General features: G+C 39.8%; 1 protein-coding gene across 16 annotated transcripts in view; it reads left to right on the forward strand.

Moving 5' to 3' along the window:
- Window positions 1-16,942, forward strand: part of BNC2 (basonuclin zinc finger protein 2) — a 428,775-nt gene that overhangs the window by 124,302 nt on the left and 287,531 nt on the right. For 10 of the 16 annotated variants that reach the window (XM_033858075.2, XM_073806104.1, XM_073806105.1 and 7 more), the window contains exon 2: window positions 9,173-9,373. The exons of 2 other annotated variants lie outside the window; for them this stretch is intronic. In XM_033858075.2, coding sequence (XP_033713966.1) covers window positions 9,173-9,373 — 201 coding nt within the window. Of the gene's footprint in view, window positions 1-131; window positions 463-9,082; window positions 9,374-16,942 lie in introns of those variants that run through there. 4 more of the 16 variants (XM_019934870.3, XM_019934871.3, XM_033858069.2 and 1 more) reach the window with 3 other exon arrangements.

Below are 16,942 nucleotides of genomic sequence, written 5' to 3' on the forward strand. Positions count from 1 at the left end.
GCATTCCCTAACAGTGGCTAAAAGTGCTTAGTTTAAAATATGTCTTTATAACACATGGAAGAAAAGGGAGCTAGAAACTGAGCTAGTCAGGGCAAAAGTGTATACATTATCAATCAGCAAATTAGTCACTTCTTCCCACTTTGTTACTTCCATTCTCTCCAGGACTTATTTAATGGTTGGCTGCTGTCAGCCTTAGAGACTGTTAACTCTTAAAAAGTGTTTAGGTGGTCAGAGGAGTGGATTTGCAATTGTTTTTGGTTTTGATCTGTTTTAATGTACTCAGTGTCTCCAAATAATACTGTCTGCAGAGTATGTGTAATTTCCTTCCCAGTCTCTCAACAGGCATGCCTAGCGCCCACTCCAAATGGCCCTAGTCACAAGTCAGAGGATAGGCTTAATGAGCAGGGCGGGCAAGCAGCTTTCAGGATCCCCTGTTGTGGGGTTGATGCTGCTCAAGTTGAGGTATGTTTAAGCCTCTTGGATACACTCCCATTCTGGCACCGCCTAGGTAAGGTATCTCTCACCTAAGTATTTGTCTCCCTCCCTTTTACTGTCTTTCACACTCATCACCATTTTGTGAAACTCAGGTATTTGCTTGATTCCTCACGCTTATTACCTTTAAAGAAATCATTGCAGGCAGTACATTTAGTGGCAGTTACATGAATGATTTTTGACTGTGATAAAGTATCTGTCTTCTTCTGCCCCTTCTCTTTTCTCTCCCACTCCCCCCTTAGTTTTTCTTTTCCCTCCCTTTTTTCTTTCTTTCACATAGTTCTAATTTATCGTTTTCACTGTTTTTACTAGCAGTACCATTCACAGTAGCAGTAGTAAACTTTTAGAACCGAAGTGTAACATGCATACAGAAAAGTGTACAAATCATAAGGGTATATGGCTTGGTGAATATTTACAAAGTGATCATACCCAGAACCACCAGTGAGATGGAGATACAGGACACCACCTGGACCTCAGCAGCTTTCCTTGTGCCTCTTGTAGTCACTACTCCCCACAGAAGGTCATCACTATTCAGAACTAAGTTACCCATTAATTCTTCCTATTTTTAATATGCTGTTAATGAGTTTCTGGCATCTTCTGAGTTCCTTAATTTTGAAAACAATATTCAGGTTTATTCAAATTTGCTTTGTTCCAACATTTTTTTCATTTAAATAAGTATATCTATCTATCTATATGAAATAGCCTCTGTGGTTTTCCGAGGATTATGAAACTTCACATATACTAGTACTTCACTTTTTTTTTTTTTTTTTTTTTTTGCGGTACGCGGGCCTCCCACTGTTGTGGCCTCTCCCGTGGCGGAGCACAGGCTCCGGACGCGCAGGCTCAGCGGCCATGGCTCACGGGCCCAGCCGCTCCGCGGCATGTGGGATCTTCCCAGACCGGGGCACAAACCCGTGTCCCCTGCATCGGCAGGCGGACTCTCAACCACTGCGCCACCAGGGAAGCCCAGTATTTCACTTTTTAAACTTATTTTTTAAGTTTGTGAATTTCATTTAAGAGGGTACCATCAGCGGAGTTGCTCTTTTCTGTGACAGCTCTAAAAGCAGTGTTGGATTAACTGGGTGCCTACGAATCTCAATCTTCCTTCCCGACAGTAATTTGAACTATTATTGTGATAAGTTCACTGGGGCTGCAAGTTTCTTGGGTCTGCAGACTTTAGAAGGAACTAAATAGATAAATTAGCACTGTCTTTACAGCGCTTGTAGCTCTTCATGGTTATAAAAACTAATTGCCCACTATATGCTCCCCAGCCTGTTTTTTGATGCTCATTTAAGGAAACACGTTACTGGTTGTTTTCCTCTAGACTTTCTCATAAAACATGAACTTTACATTATGGTAGGAAGAAGCCACTGTCACTGTTAATAGCTGAGAAAAGATAAATAAAGTCACTTTTCTGTCTTTAAGCCAAAACAGGGTAGGTAAAAGATTTCATTTTTTTTTTTTGATGGCTCGAGATTCATGCCAACCTCAGATGCTTTTGCATCTGCAAATGTCCTGATTCTAAGGATTCATCATTTCCCTAACATTTTATAAACTACCTCATCTACCACACCCTACCCAAGTTCTCTTTATTTAAAATTTTTTTAGAGCATATCAAGGGATTATGGCATTTGGATATATCCCTGAAAACACATCCTTGATGTGTTTCTCTGAAATTGAGGCCCTGATTAGGCTGTCAGCAGATGCTGTATCACATCGATTGTGCCAGTTGGTACAGAGACAAGTGTCAACCAGAGCGGTTTCTCCCTTTTGCCATAGAAGGATGAAGTGTTTAGGTAGTATTTGCTTATGGGGGATGTTCCTGCCACTGCTGAAAGTGATTTAAATCTCTGTCCTATTCAAGCTTAATTTTAGGAGGCCTGTTTTCCCCCTAGTCTGAGATCACATTATGATGTTTTCAGTGCACAAGCTTCTCCCTCAGTGTAGCTGATCAATTTTTTTGGTATAGCAGTTATTATTGTTGTTATTTTTTGGTCATGTGCTCTCCTATGGTATTCCTGTGAGTAAACACTAGAGCATTTAGTACCCAGGATGCTTTGGCAAAAAACAAACTAACCAAAAATCAAAGGTATGCCTGCGTTTCTTGTCCCCTGAAATCCTCAAGCTATTCTGGCTGAGGTTTCTATATACTGAAATGCCCAGTGCAGGCTGCCAGGGCTGTCTGGAGAAGGTGTAGCTGTAAACAGTTTTAAATTGTAACATGTACAATTTTAACACAGAATCTCGTAGAGGAGAGAGGGGCCAGTGATTGAGACTGGCAATCCAAGGGGACAACACCATTTTTTTCCTCCTTCATTTGAATCTATAAAGATCCTTAACTGCATTTTGAATTGGTTAATCCATGAGCTGTCAGCCCAAATTTATGTCCCAGAATTTCAGAGAATAAGCCATAGGATTGATGTCTCCAAAGAGGAAGATTTATAGAAGACCACAGGTGCATAGTTCAGTCCATTCATACACAGGCGGGCACAGGGTTAGATGCAGTAGTTGGCAGCATGCGTCATCTTTTTAATCTGGATTAAAGGTGGCTGCATTCAGGTGTGCCTAGATCATCTGGTAAATTGAGACACAAATGAGAGTTGTTAACTAAGAAAAGTTTTCGGGTTTCCTTAAAATTTAAATGCAGGGATCCAACTACTAGAATCCAAAAATTTTCTTCAAGATCAGACTTTGCTTCTGTAGAATAATTGGCGGTTGAAAGAGGGGTACTTCAACTCTTACAAGGCTGGTAATGGAAGGAAATTAGGAGCCAGTGGAGAGCGGGAGATGTAGGTGTGATAGGTGAATCCCCTTCAAGGGTAGAGATGTGTTCATATCTGAACTCTATCTTAAAAGCTGCTTTTTAATCTCCTTTCCTTCCTTTCCCCCAAAACATGCAGGCAGAGTAGAGTAATAGTTCATCTTTTTGTATGATTTTTTGGGGGGGAGGGGTGAATTTTCACTGTCTTGGCATCCAATGACCTATATGACTCAAGGGAAAACAGGCAGCTTAGATTATGATATAATTATTCACAAAGGGGAAACCTCAGTGGAAATTATTGTTTTACGTTTTCTCTATTCTTTATAGTGAGTCAAAGAATTTTTCCCCTTAGCGTCACGTAGAAAATGAAACTTTACACAATAAAAAGTAGGGATGGCAGGTCTCAAAGGGGGAAAAGGTTGCTGTCAACTTTTTTTCTCTGGAATATGGAAATTTGGGTGGATTATCTGCTCAGAGGAGGTTTCCTTTATTAATTCTTTTTCCTTTTTACACTTAAGACATCTGTTAACATTTCACACAGCCCAACAGATGTTGCAAAGCAAGTCCCATACTTTGTTCTCAAGAAAAATGACTTTTCCTCAATTGGTTCCCCGCACCTCTGTGACTGGGCCCAGCCTGCTGCTTCTGCATAATTTGCATATATTAAGTTATATACCTTAATGCCATATGAATTTGTAGCTTCAGCATTCTTTTTATACTGTAAAGTGTGATTTGATTAGAAACTAGTTTACATGTTGAGAGGTCATAACATTTAAAAAATCTCTGTTGAGAATGGCAGCCTAATTCCACAGATAGGATTGGATAGCCAATTATTGAATATTTTTCTCTATAAAATATGTGAAGTACAAAAGCTTGAGTTGTTTTGCCACAAGGAAGTGCTGATTGTCATGCGATGTGGAGCGTCATTTTTATTATTTTGGCAAGAACAGGGACAGTTTTGTCTTGACAAGCCATTAGATGAATACCAGCTTGTGTCACATGAAAAACCACTGATCTTTAACCCAGCTCTGTACTTAACCAAGCCTTGAAAATGAATAGTGAATAAAAGAAGAGCAAAGGCCAGTTTACTGTCATTACAGATTACAGAATCTGTTAACAGCTGCTGAACTGAACCCAGGGAATTACAGGTATTGTTCCGTGAACCAGCAGAAGTCCTACAGATGCTTGTTAAACTGTGTATATAAATTGTACATTTATTTGATATTTGCTTAGGATTTACATTGTTGGAAACATAGCTAGAAAAGAGGAAAATTCTTGAGTAATTTCTCAGTGTACTAAATGTATGCCTTTATCACAAAGCCATATATATTTATATGAAACTATCTCAATGATGCTTCCTTACCTCCACTTATGGAACTTATTTTAAGAAAGCAATGTGCCTTGAAAAGAATTATAATAAGTATCCAAAAGAAAAGAAAAAGTATGCAGTCCCCCTCCCAAAAAAAAACCCCACATACAAACACGCAAAACAAAATCCTTCGCTCATTTGTTTCTTCAAGGTGTTCGTTGTGGCTCATATCTGCACCAACATGTGATTTTTTTTTTTTTTAATGGAGGGAAAAACCTAACCCACCTCAATACCCAAATATTGAAAAGATCAGTAACATTTACAACAGTAAGTTGTGGGAATTATTGCTTACAGAGCTAACAAAAAAGAACACACTTTCTTACCCTGCTGGTGGAATTGCATTGTGCCTCCCTGTAGTCTTGTTATCCCACACTAACTGAAATGCAAATTCTTTGCAACTAATTGGATCTCATTGAGGGTACATGCACAGTATGTAGTTATATGCAAAAAGGTTTTTAAGAATAAGATTTCTCTGTAATTACAACTTTTGATTATGATCTGAGACATTGGTATCTCTAGTATAGATACCAATCGACTATAGATACCAATAGACTATTCTTTGTAGAATATCTATATCTATATATATCTAACTTTTTTACAGATTACTCAAAAACATGAGCTTTGAAATGCTTAGTAGAGTACCAGCTCAAAAGTTAGGGGGAAAATGTTTATTTACAGCAGTCTATAAATTGGATTTTATTATAGTCCTATGAAAATAAAGATTTGTGGTTTTTTTTGAAATTTAAGATTTAGTTTCTTAGAGCCAGTACACTGAAGTCATGTTAATAGTGTAATCCTTTTCTTGGAACATTTTAAATGTGAAAACATCATAAACATCAGAAATCACTTCCAAAAGCTGTTGTCTTTTTGTTTTTTCCTTCCGTTCTCCAATCTATTTTAACACTGTAAACTTCATTTGAGTTTCTTACTTTTGTGTAAGTGTATTTCTGCTACATGTTGTGGTGAGGTGGAGGTATTCACATTTCCATAATATCTTTAATAACTTGGGTGCCATTTAGACCTAGTTGGTGTACTTCTTCTTCCCATGGTCCATCTCTCACTATCAGTAAGGGTAGGAACGCCAACACATAGCCTTTAGGATTCGTGATTCTTTAAGTGGAAATACATGGAATCAGGAGAGCAGAAAAACAATTACAGTGTAAGTGATGCCTGCTTCTACTCCCCTAGTTTTAAGTAATTTTAATACAAATGATTCCAGACAGTTATTCTACAATCTTCAGACTGTACAGCCAGTGGACAAACTCAAAAGTCATCTTTGTACCTAGTGGGTATATAGTTTTTGTACCTGTGTCCTTAAAATGATACAGGTGTCCTGCTTGCTAGACAGAAGATTACCCTAAGACTGAGGACTCTGCATGCTGTGTTTATATGTGGAAGTGAGTGGAAAGTTCTAGAGGAGTCAAATTTGTATTTTGAAAACTGGATTTAAAAATGAATGTTTGAAACTTAAAATCTGTAAAGCACAGCATGTGTATATGCTTGAGGTTTTTGTTTTAGTTGACTCGTTCACTCATTTCTTGCTAGGTCTGGGTTAATTGTTGTCTCATTGTAATAAAGCTTGTCTTCTTTGTAGACTATTCTTACAAACAAGTTAAAATTTTGTTGGATCAAATCCATTTAGCAGGTGCAGAATTGCATGGTAGAGTTGTAGGTAAAAAAACAACAACAACTTTTTTTAAACCGTAGAAAGATAACTTGGTGCTTTTGAGGCTTGTGCCTTGGCAGTAATGTGCCAGATGCATGTTACACTGTAGACCTGTTTCATCTAGAGCAACTCAAGCTTTGCTCTCTGAAAGAGTTCCGTTTGCCTACTCTGGGTAGCATTTTGTCAGACGACTGCTGGCCAGGAGACTAGATTTGGATGTATTAGCTAGTCAGCCTAATAACCCTGTACAGACTGTATTGATTTTCTAGGAGGGAGTTTATGAACTAAATAAACTTGGGGTTGGTGTCTTAATAAACTGCTTCTCTCAGTCTGTCACATTTAGTTACTGAGCTGTGCAGTTTAGGGGGAAAAAAGGCTAATTCTGTTACAGATTGTTCACAGCAGGGTCTCCAAATTAGCCCTTTGTTTTGTAATGCCACCTTGCTTGGGCTCGCTTTGAGCACATTTCTCAGTTTTGCCCTAATGAGTTGCAACACTGATAATGTGGCTGATGATCTTTCATTGATTTCACTATCACTTGCTTGTCTGGTAATTGATCCATTGCTGAGCCTCTAGTTAATTATATCGGCTTTGACATGGCCCAGTCCACGGGGAATTTCAAGTCTTGCAGAATAACAGTTTTAATAAAAGAGTCTATTACTGCAGGTGCTTGCTGCTGCATGCCAGTTGATTTTTGTGGTGGGTGTGTGTGTGTGTGTGTGTGTGTGTGTGTGTGTGTGTGGTTGGTGAGGAGGGGATACCTGGGAAAGGAGAGGACCACAGGACTGAGAGAAAGGAGGGGTGGGGGCTGGAAGAAGAGGAAGAGGGAGTGAAGGAGAGAAGAAGGAAGGAGGGGGAGCTGAGAGGGTGAAAGCAGGAGAGCCAGAGGCACGCTAGAGAGAACAGGCAGGCAAAGCGATACAACAGAGCCTGCAAGGAGCGAGGAGGAAGCTTGCTATTGACAGTGTCCTTAAGCCTCCCACAAATAACAGCCATTAGTGGGAAGGTCAGGAGCTGAGCATGCAGCTTGACTGAGGCACTGAGTGCCACTTCAGAAATCAAGAGGCTAGCAGATTTTAGAGGGAGTTTAAATGGGTAATAGCTAGCTGTAAAGGTACAGTCACTGTTGACAATTGACTCACAGGGTCTTTTTCCTGGCCCCCCCCCCCCGGGCCAAGAATATTTTTATTGACCACAGGTGGACTTAATATATTTTAAGGCAACAATTCTTCGGGTTCTTGTTTGTTTCTCTTCAGATATTGAATTTGCTGCTTTTGAGACTTGTTTTGTGCTTAATGGTGGTGAACCGGAGGGAAGTTTAACAGAAAAGCTTTCAGGAGATGTCGGTTCTAGAGGGGAAGGCACATTTGTGTCAACACAGTGCACGTTTTCTCATCTTTTCTCATTGTCCACTAATGACACCGAGCTGCCACGGAAGCTCTTTTCTGTTTCTTTTGTTGTTTCAGAGAGTAAGGTTTATTGTTATTCTTGAGTTAAGAAAGAGCAGGGAGAGTGGTACATTTGTCCTCGGTATTTGTAGGTGGTCGAAGATTAATGTGCCTTACAGTTTAAGTTTAGGAAGGATGGCTTTTTGCTGCTGACTACTTTTATGAGATGACATGAATTTAGCTTTCCATTTTGGAGTTACTGCGTATGTACAGTGTATTTTGTTCAGTTCTGCTTTTCCATGAAGAAGGTAGATAAATATGATCTAATAAATAGATGTTTTGTCTTAAACCTGGTTTAATTAAAAATATGACACGCTATCGAGGTTATATTTCATCAGGCCGGAAAACGTTATAGAATTTTCCATGGAGATCTTGAATGAAAAATGGAGTTTTTATATTCATTACTTTTTACCTGAAATGGGACAGGCTTTTTTTCTTCATCTTTTTCTTTTTTATAATTTGAAAGGATATTGTAGAGGCTTCATCCAGGAACTTTAACAAAGGATTTTTTTTTCTACTTTTGAGCTTTAAGAAAAGGTACACTTTTTTCCTTTCCCATTCAGTTTCTTATTGTTCAACATCCAATTGAGTAATTAATGCCCTGAGGGAACTGGGTAGTAAATAGTGTGTATTTATTTTGCAGATGTTTATTGTGCATCTTCTATGTTCAAAAAACTGCTAGGTTTATTTATTTACCTTTTAGAGTGTAAGGTCATGTCTCTATGTATATTATTTTCTCTAGAAGTTTATATGTGGTTATAAATAGTCCAGTACATACTATATGACTTTTAGGAGCTAACATTTTAGACAACACCTAAGCCAACTTCACATTCTCTCATAGCTGAGTATTTTTCTTTCTTCCAGTGTAATTAGGGGAAAAAAATGTTTTTAAGCCTAGCGGTTTACAAATGTTAAAGCAAAGACTGATGTCAGATATTGCATGCTATACCCAAAAGCATTGTTGGGAAAAATTCCCTGGGAACGGCCCCAGTCTCTCCTTGCCCCGTGGACCATCCCTGATCATGGTGCTGCTTGGAGTGTACATAAGTGCGTATCTCTCTATCCGTGTGTCTGGAGAGGGGTTAGTGCAGGGTGTCATTTAGTGCCTGACAGTGGAACAGTGCAGTTGACTCTTAGCTCTGCTATCCAATGACATGCAGTAGCTGAGAGTTTGAAGCTGATGGTTGGGTCTCCAGTGCTGCCGGCACACCTGACAGGCAGCTGTTAAACCGAGCAAAGGGAAGCTCGGGGAGTCACAATCTATGCATAAATGATAGGGGTATCTGTGCAGAAGGTGCGAAAGAAGCTCTGACCCCCTCCTTCCCCCCAATCTCCCCCTTCCCCAGTGAAATGCACCGTTCAGCCAGCTTCTTAACTACACTACACTCCTGCTACTGGCTGCCAAGAGGCTCAAAAAATCCACCTTCACTTTTCAGTCAGAAGAGGCAGAAGTGGATGTGAGAGAAAGAGAGACACAGAGAGACAGAGAGCCAAAGAGGGCAAGAGACTTGACTTTAAGAGACTGCTGTACTGACAACTCCATGCAGTTCGGAACCAGAACGACTCCGGCTGAACCAGGGTTCATGGGGACATGGCAAAACGCTGATACTAACCTCTTATTCAGAATGTCCCAACAGGTAAGTTACTTTCATTTTTTTTTTAAAGGAAACCTTGAATTGTTATGTGCACTTTTGTTTCTGGTATTTTCCTTACTAAACATTTTTGAATTGTGATCACTTCGTAGTTGGGTTCTGTTATGTCATAACTGTTATTGGAACGTGCAGGGTTACTTCACGGCTTCCCTAAGGGCTACTTACAAGAAAAGGGGGGAAAGGATACCGAAGTAGAAGAAAGCAAAGGCATCTGTGGCAAAGTTTCACAGTCCAGCCTGGGTCCTGGGTCAGGGGAAGACTTCATTTATTTCTTTGTTTTCTGTTAAAAATTAAAAACAACCACAACACCACCACCACCACCACCACCCCCGCCCCATGTTATCTTTCTATCTGCATTGATCACTTCATCCAAGTGGCTGCTGTCTCGGAGTAGCTTTACCAACCTCACAGCCATGAAATGCAGGGGCCCCTCGGCCCTGCCCGACGGACTTCCCGGGGCTGGAAGCGGCTCGACTCCGACCCGGCCCGGGAGAGGATACTGCGCAAGAGCCGCTGGCAGCGCCGAGGGGCGCGGGTGGAGGCGGCGTGTGTGGCGGGCTGAGCCACCGGCGGTCCCACTTCCTCCGTGCCGCCGCCGCTGCCGCCTCCTCCGCGCTCGCCCTTCGCTCCCGCAGCGCCCGCTCGGCTCCCGCCCGCCCGCCCACCGGCCGACGCACTCACACTCGGGCAGCCTCGGCGTCCTCCACAGAGCCGTCCTCGGGCTGGCCGGCTGCGCCGCCGCTGGCTCTGCGGGGAGAGCCGACGTGTCCGCGCGAGGCCGCCGGCGACTGCTCATTAATCAGCGGAGTCCGCGGCTCGTACTACGTACCGTGCGCTCGGTGGTACCTACGCACCCCGCGCGCCCGGCTCCTCTTGCACAATCACTGGCTCTGCGGCTCCGAGGGGGAGCGAGGGGGAGAGGAAGCGAAGGGAAACAACCCAGAAACTTTCATCTTGGACTGTGCTCAAGCGAGGGAGGGAAGTTCCCTGGTGCCTCCCTCCCAGACACGTCTTTTCAAAAGCCTCCACCAGCAAGAGTTAGTATGATACTACCCTCCGCACAGCACGAAAGTATTACTGACGAGTTCACTGGGATTTTAAGTAGATGGAGGTCGTTAGAAAATGGATAGTGCTCCACTCATTTAAAAAAAATACTGCAGCTGCGTTCTTTTTTAAAAAACCTGTTTTTTTTGTAGGAGTTCATGAGAACTAAATACTTTATTCAGTTAATTCGATTTTTAAAGTATTGGTAAAGAAGGAAAGAAAGCAGTTTGCCAGGCTGGAGACTACCGCAAGTTTAGAAATAGATCTGCGAAAGATAGTGCAGAGAGCCAGCGCTTTGCAGCATTTAGCTAGCGAACAGCTGTATCACACAGTTCTAGATAGGATAAATACATTTGAATAAGGTGTATTTTGACATATCCTGTAGAGGGACCCTGATTACTGCTGATACAGTAAGCTGGGATTTAAATGCAATCAACACAAACCCAATATGCAACTCTTTATGTGCAGTTTCCCATTCTTGCAAGTTAAAAAGTTCATTTCCTCCCAGAGATACTCCTTGGAGTTGCCGAGTGCTTTGAGAGGTGTATTTCTGAGGCACGTCCCTGCCTGGGTGGCTGTTTTTGTGGTTGGAACACAGAGTGTGTTTTCACTGACCTTAGGACCAAATAACTTGTCCTGGCACTTTAAAAATTAGGTGTCATATTCAGGGTTTTCTTGAGTTAGTGGAGGTCGTGTGTGTGTGTGTGTGTGTGTGTGTGTGTGTGTGTGTGTGTGTGTTTTGAAAGGGAAGATTGGTTTAGGTCTCCCTCTAGCTAGAAAAGAGTTAATAAAACCAGATAGAGATAATGATCAATTGATAAATGGCTATTGAACCACATAGATGGTGTTAGATTGCTTCTTTGGCACTAGCCCATTTCCAAGTAGATTTGAATCTAAGGAGACTTTAAGTCGTGGAAAACATTTTAGCTAAAAAACAAATAAAAGTAAATTATATAAATGATGGATCAAAGTTAGGAAAATAAATTGAAATCGCTCAGAGACAGAAACTTGTACAGCTGAGCCATTATGATGTCTTTGATCCAGCTGTTTCACTCTGTGGGTGTATAAAAGTCTCTTTTGTGTGTACCTATGTGCATGTATGTGTGAAAGTGAGCATCAGTGATAATATGAAAAGAGTAGAAATATAGGGAAGTAATTTATGCATCATGGGTGCTGTATGAAACTATATAATATTAATTATACTATTTACTAAACAGAGTAGTACAATCAAGGGAGAAAATCACAATGTAAAAAAGTGTAGTGATTTCACTATATTTTATATATTTTCTTTATTTTTTGGTTTTGAAGTAATTGGAGACTCCCCTCCCCCTCTTTTTTCTCCTGTCGTGGTTATTAAATGCTTAACCTCCTCTGCATTTTTGGAAAGCATGTGAAAGAGGGTATGAGTTTACATGGTTTTTTTTTCTCCTTTAGGATGACATTTTAGTTTGTATAAATATTGTGTAAACTTAAATTGAAACTGTGTAAATCTAAAAATATATGTGCTGTACATGTTTAATATGTTTATTTTCCTGACCTATAGTTCATCGGCAATGCTGATTCAGAGTGTGTGTGTGTGTGTGTGTGTGTGTGTGTGTGTGTGTGTGTGTATGTGTGTATGTGCCAGAGCAAGGAAGATATCTCGCAAAGCCAACAGTTTCAAGGAATACTAGTCTCAGTATACACCTTAAGCCAGCTTTTGTCTTACTACAGGTAAAAGTTTGTCCAGTTTAATCAAGTCTGCAGAATTTTGTATTTCTAAGGCATAGAGATGTTTTTTCTATATTATGATTATTTTAATTTCTAAGAAAAAATTGATTTAGCTCATGAAATGAATACAATTTATTGGGTATATTTTTTATTTCAAAGTTTTCTGTAATAAGAAAAACTAGGATTCACCTGACCGTTTCTTTAAATATTAGAAAAGACTGACTAGCAGGTTTTAAAACTGAGTTATAGAAAATTCACCATCTGTAGTATTTAACTACAGCAAAACTTAAGAGTGTGAAATAGCTCATGAATACTGAAATTTAGTATTCTAGGGTTGTATCTTCTATGAGTAATTTAGGAAGTAGGGTTATGAAAATCTTTGTCTTTTGTTTTGTATGAGCAAAGTTAGATCTGCTAATATGTAAATCTTCAGTCCGTGTAATTCTAACAAAAAAGATACCACAATCTGAAGCCAATTTAGATTTGGTGGAACTAAGTCTGTTCCCCTAAAGTTTGAGATATGACAATTTGACTGCATTTTCCTGCCTCTCTACATTTTTCTCCTGTATTTGAGTATGATGTTTTCAAAAAGGATAATATTTTTCCATACAGACAGATATTTGGTAACCTTAAAGGGCATGACTCTTGACTTTTGTAAAGGGAGTTCTTCTTTGGGTCACTTTGATCAGTGACAGGTCGAGAATAACCAGAAACCCTTTGCTCATCTTCTAGAGTCCAGAATGTTATTTTACCCGTTTTAACCTCACAAAGTACTGTTAAAAGCACAAAATCAGGACTGCTTTTGGAAGTTGTTGTTGTTGTTTTTAATCAGGCTTTAAATGGTGATTTTTCGATTTCTGTAAATCTTTTGTGCATGTGAGAGAAGAGCAAATAAAATTTTTGTAGCTACCTCAAGGGATGCAGTAGTCTAATATATTTTGAAATCTTTTCAGAAATGAAACCATAGCAGGTAAAGGGCTAGAGCCCACACTTTTACACATTACTAGAGGCATGTACCTTTTATTATTAGTGAGGTATATTTAACCTGTTTCAAATAAGATGTGGATCCCTTAATAAGGTCTCTTTTCAGACACGAGTGAAATACTAAGTTAGAATTATAAATGACTCTGTGCATCATTATGTAGTAATTTAGGATTCACCCAATGATGTAACAAAATTAACAACATAATTTCATTGTGAAACTGTGTCTTGTTAAAGAACAACTGTCTGACATTATCCTACAGTTGCTTTATTTAACTTCATGCAAATATTATTAGTAGTGACATTTTTCTATTGTGCATTAGATTGTCTCATTAGCATGATGTGTTAGTTATCACCAGAGAAATCATTTCCTAGATAGGTGAGGGGCAAACCAAGAAAGCTAAAAATTAAATCAGTGATTTACATTAATACCAGAGCGTCTGCTCACCAGAGATAGGACAGAGTCAAGCAAACTTTCTCACTAATATAAAATCTAGCCCATTTCAGAGAAATGATAAATAAAATATATTGTCAGAAACATATAATAACATTGCTGGAATCCATTTAAAAGCAGGTTTGAAATGAATTTTTCTCCCAGTAGTCTTTTAGTTCTTTCTATTCATATAGGCAAACACAGTTTCCGTTGGTTGAATCTATATTTTCAAGTGGAAATGGTGGTTTTGTCTGACTTCCTACCTGCCCCTGCCCCCCGCCAAATAATTTGAATGTTTATTCATTAACAGTTTAAAAGGCACATAGACAGTGTTTCTTACAAGTCAGATGCCTAATTGTATATCGCGGTTTGCTGCTTCTTTCTAGTTTGTACAATACATTTTTATTCTAAACTCTGTCCCAGTCGTGCAGCCCTCCTGTCCCTTTTAACAGAGGATGTATATTCTTATTTAACCAGAGACCTGAGTAAAGCAGTTGATAGTTAATGGTCTTTGAAAATGACTTTCACTGCCAGGCATCATGCATCCCTAGGTTTCTGCACTTTTCCTCCTCCCTTTTTACTCCCCTTCTTACAGTCGGTGTGTTTTAGTAATCATGTCTTAGTAAAAAAGGATTAAATTGACCAAACTTACGGTCATGATGCTAAAATAAATATTTATATTATACTAGGAGGCATGTAATTTCAGCTTGTTGAATCGGTAGGCTGCTACCTCCAATTTAGTTCCCCTCTCTAATTTGAGTGATAATGTGTTTTATTTTGAAGTCTTAACTGTAGACATATGTTCATATAGAATTCTTATCATCCATTCTTATAATGGAACACTAAAATAGGAATATGTGGATAATTGTTAAAATACAAATTATAGCATAGAGACAGGTACCTGTGTGCTGGCCTATACTTTGTAAGTCTACGTATAACATGCAGACTTCACTTAACAGGCACTGTGTAATTTGTAATGCGAGGGAGGGGAAAGTAGTAGGCCTTATCTGTGGTGTTTACATATGTGTAAAAGCAGATCAGGCACAAACGTATTCTCAGATGTGTGTGGTATATATTGGTATATATTAAAAATCTGTGCGCAGATTTCAAGTTTATTTTCACCACAGTACATTAAGTGAGTTGGAACATAGTAGGTGATCATTTTGAAATTACTTTTCTCACGTTTCTGTCATCTGCTCCTTGGGACTGTGTGTGTGTGTGTGTGTGTGTGTGTGTGTGTGTGTGTGTGTGTGTGTGTGTAATTTATAAAGCCTTTTGCTAAGGTGAGTCGAGTAACCACAGTCAAAAAATCAATCCCTAAAGGTGCAGCTATCTTATCTCTATAATTGTAGGTATTTTTTTATAATTGCATTTATGAGTGTATCTGAACACTCACTGATAAATTCTGTTGTTCATGCGTGGCTTTATGGAAATCTGATTAATGGAGTGACAGGACAGATTTGGGCTCCCACAGGAGCACATCCTCCCACTCTGTGTCAGGGTTAAGAGCCGCGGCAAATCCTCCCTAACTAATTAGATGCTGAGTAAGGCATCTCGGAGAAGTTGGGGCAAAAGTGAATGGGTCACAGCCAAAGCAGGATTGCAAGGACTCCAGTGATAGTGAAAGCATTCCAGTTTGCTAGGTCATGGTGACACGGGGAGCTGATTCCAAAGGAGCAGGCCGTTACAGATAGTGAACTGGCATCATCCACTTCAGCGAAAAACAAAAATTCTAGTGCTTCTGTCTCCCCACCTTATATGCCTGGCACACACTTAAAAGTTAGATTGGGCACCTGCCTTCATCAGTCTGCAAAGCTTTCCACAGGACTTTCCCTATAAACATGAATAGCTAATGACTCTGTACAGCCTAAGAGGTATTTTCTGAACTTGGGATGCTTGATTAGAATATGCGCGCGCACACACACACACACACACACACACACACACACACACACACATATGTATGTATCTAAAGGAATGAGACAAGAAACTGGAATTTACTTCTAGCTTGTGTCCACAATTTGAATCATTGTGTTGGAAACGAACTAGGAGTTAACTCCTTTTTTCCCACGGAATATTGTCAGGGAACTTCGTGGTAGCAGGGAGAAGAGAGTGAATCGTGGGGTGACTTTTTCAGTGAGAGAATTTTTTTCTGGGACTCCCTGCTTGTTACTATCCAAAGAACATGGAATATAATGGTTACAAGATTTCCTTTCATGTGAGGTTTGGAGCCCAGGTTGTTCTGTGCGTGGAATGAATTCTTCACCACGTGAAAATCCTCTTGTCCCTCTCGTGGTATGTTTTTGCCGCTACACAACTACCTTTTCCAGGCCTTGGTCAGAGAGAAGATTGTTTGGGGATCATAGGAAATGATTGATCTCACCCCTGTCTGCCGAAGCTGATGCCATTTTTATTTCCCAAAAAGCAGCTGGCTTCCACATTTTGCTTGGTGATCCTCGTCTACTTAAGGACCAGAGAGAGAAGGAGGAAGGGAGTCAAAAACCCTTTCAAGGAACTTCGACATCTATTTTTAAGCTTTAGAGAAATAAGGGAAAAGAGGCATAATTCAGGCATAGCAGCCTTTCTATCCTGACATACAAGCAAGACATTGTGTAGAAGAAGGAGATTTTTCCTGTAAGATACAACTGTAAACAGGCGAAAAAAATAAGATGAAAAACTTTCTGAACAACTCAAGCTCCAGGAAGTTTTAATATGTACAGATGACGTCCGGAAAATGATGCCTGGGGCGGTGACATCCGACGTACTCCCATCTCCTCACTGAGCATGACCTGTACTGCCTTCTCCCTCCCCAGTTTTAAAAGAAATTTAGAGACTAGGAAAAATAAAAGTATTGATTCTTTTTTAATTTGTACATTCCCTGTAGGAAGCCTAGCAAATTTCATAGTGTACATTCAAACCCTAAGGTGAAAAATTTATGACTAGAGTTCATTTGGGTGAGGGCGGTGTGCGGTGTTGTTCTGTTCAAACGCTCTGGGAAGCATTTCATGCCACAGAGTCAGAGATCAGGAGAAGAGAGGAAGAGCTGTATCATTTCTTCATCCACAGAGCCTTTCTTAATGGAAATGCTTGTGGAGAAACAGTGCATTATTCAAACTGGCTAACGTAGAAATCAAATTCTCAGCTTATTAATCATCATTCCAATTAAAAAAATGAATTGATCCTTTAACAACAAAATAATATCCTTTTGTTTTTCTTGAGTTAAGCTCATCAGTTTTTCATTTCTGTTAAGAAAATGAAAATAATCTTGAACAGTAGGAAGTTACTCATTGTAGCACGGATTCTCTTGAGCATAGCTGACATCTTATTCACTCAGTATTTTTAGACTGCAGTGTTATTTTGCTACTGTCTTTAGGGTTTGTGTGTTG

This window comes from Tursiops truncatus, chromosome 6 (assembly GCF_011762595.2).
Source record: "Tursiops truncatus isolate mTurTru1 chromosome 6, mTurTru1.mat.Y, whole genome shotgun sequence".
Lineage (NCBI taxonomy): Eukaryota > Metazoa > Chordata > Mammalia > Artiodactyla > Delphinidae > Tursiops > Tursiops truncatus.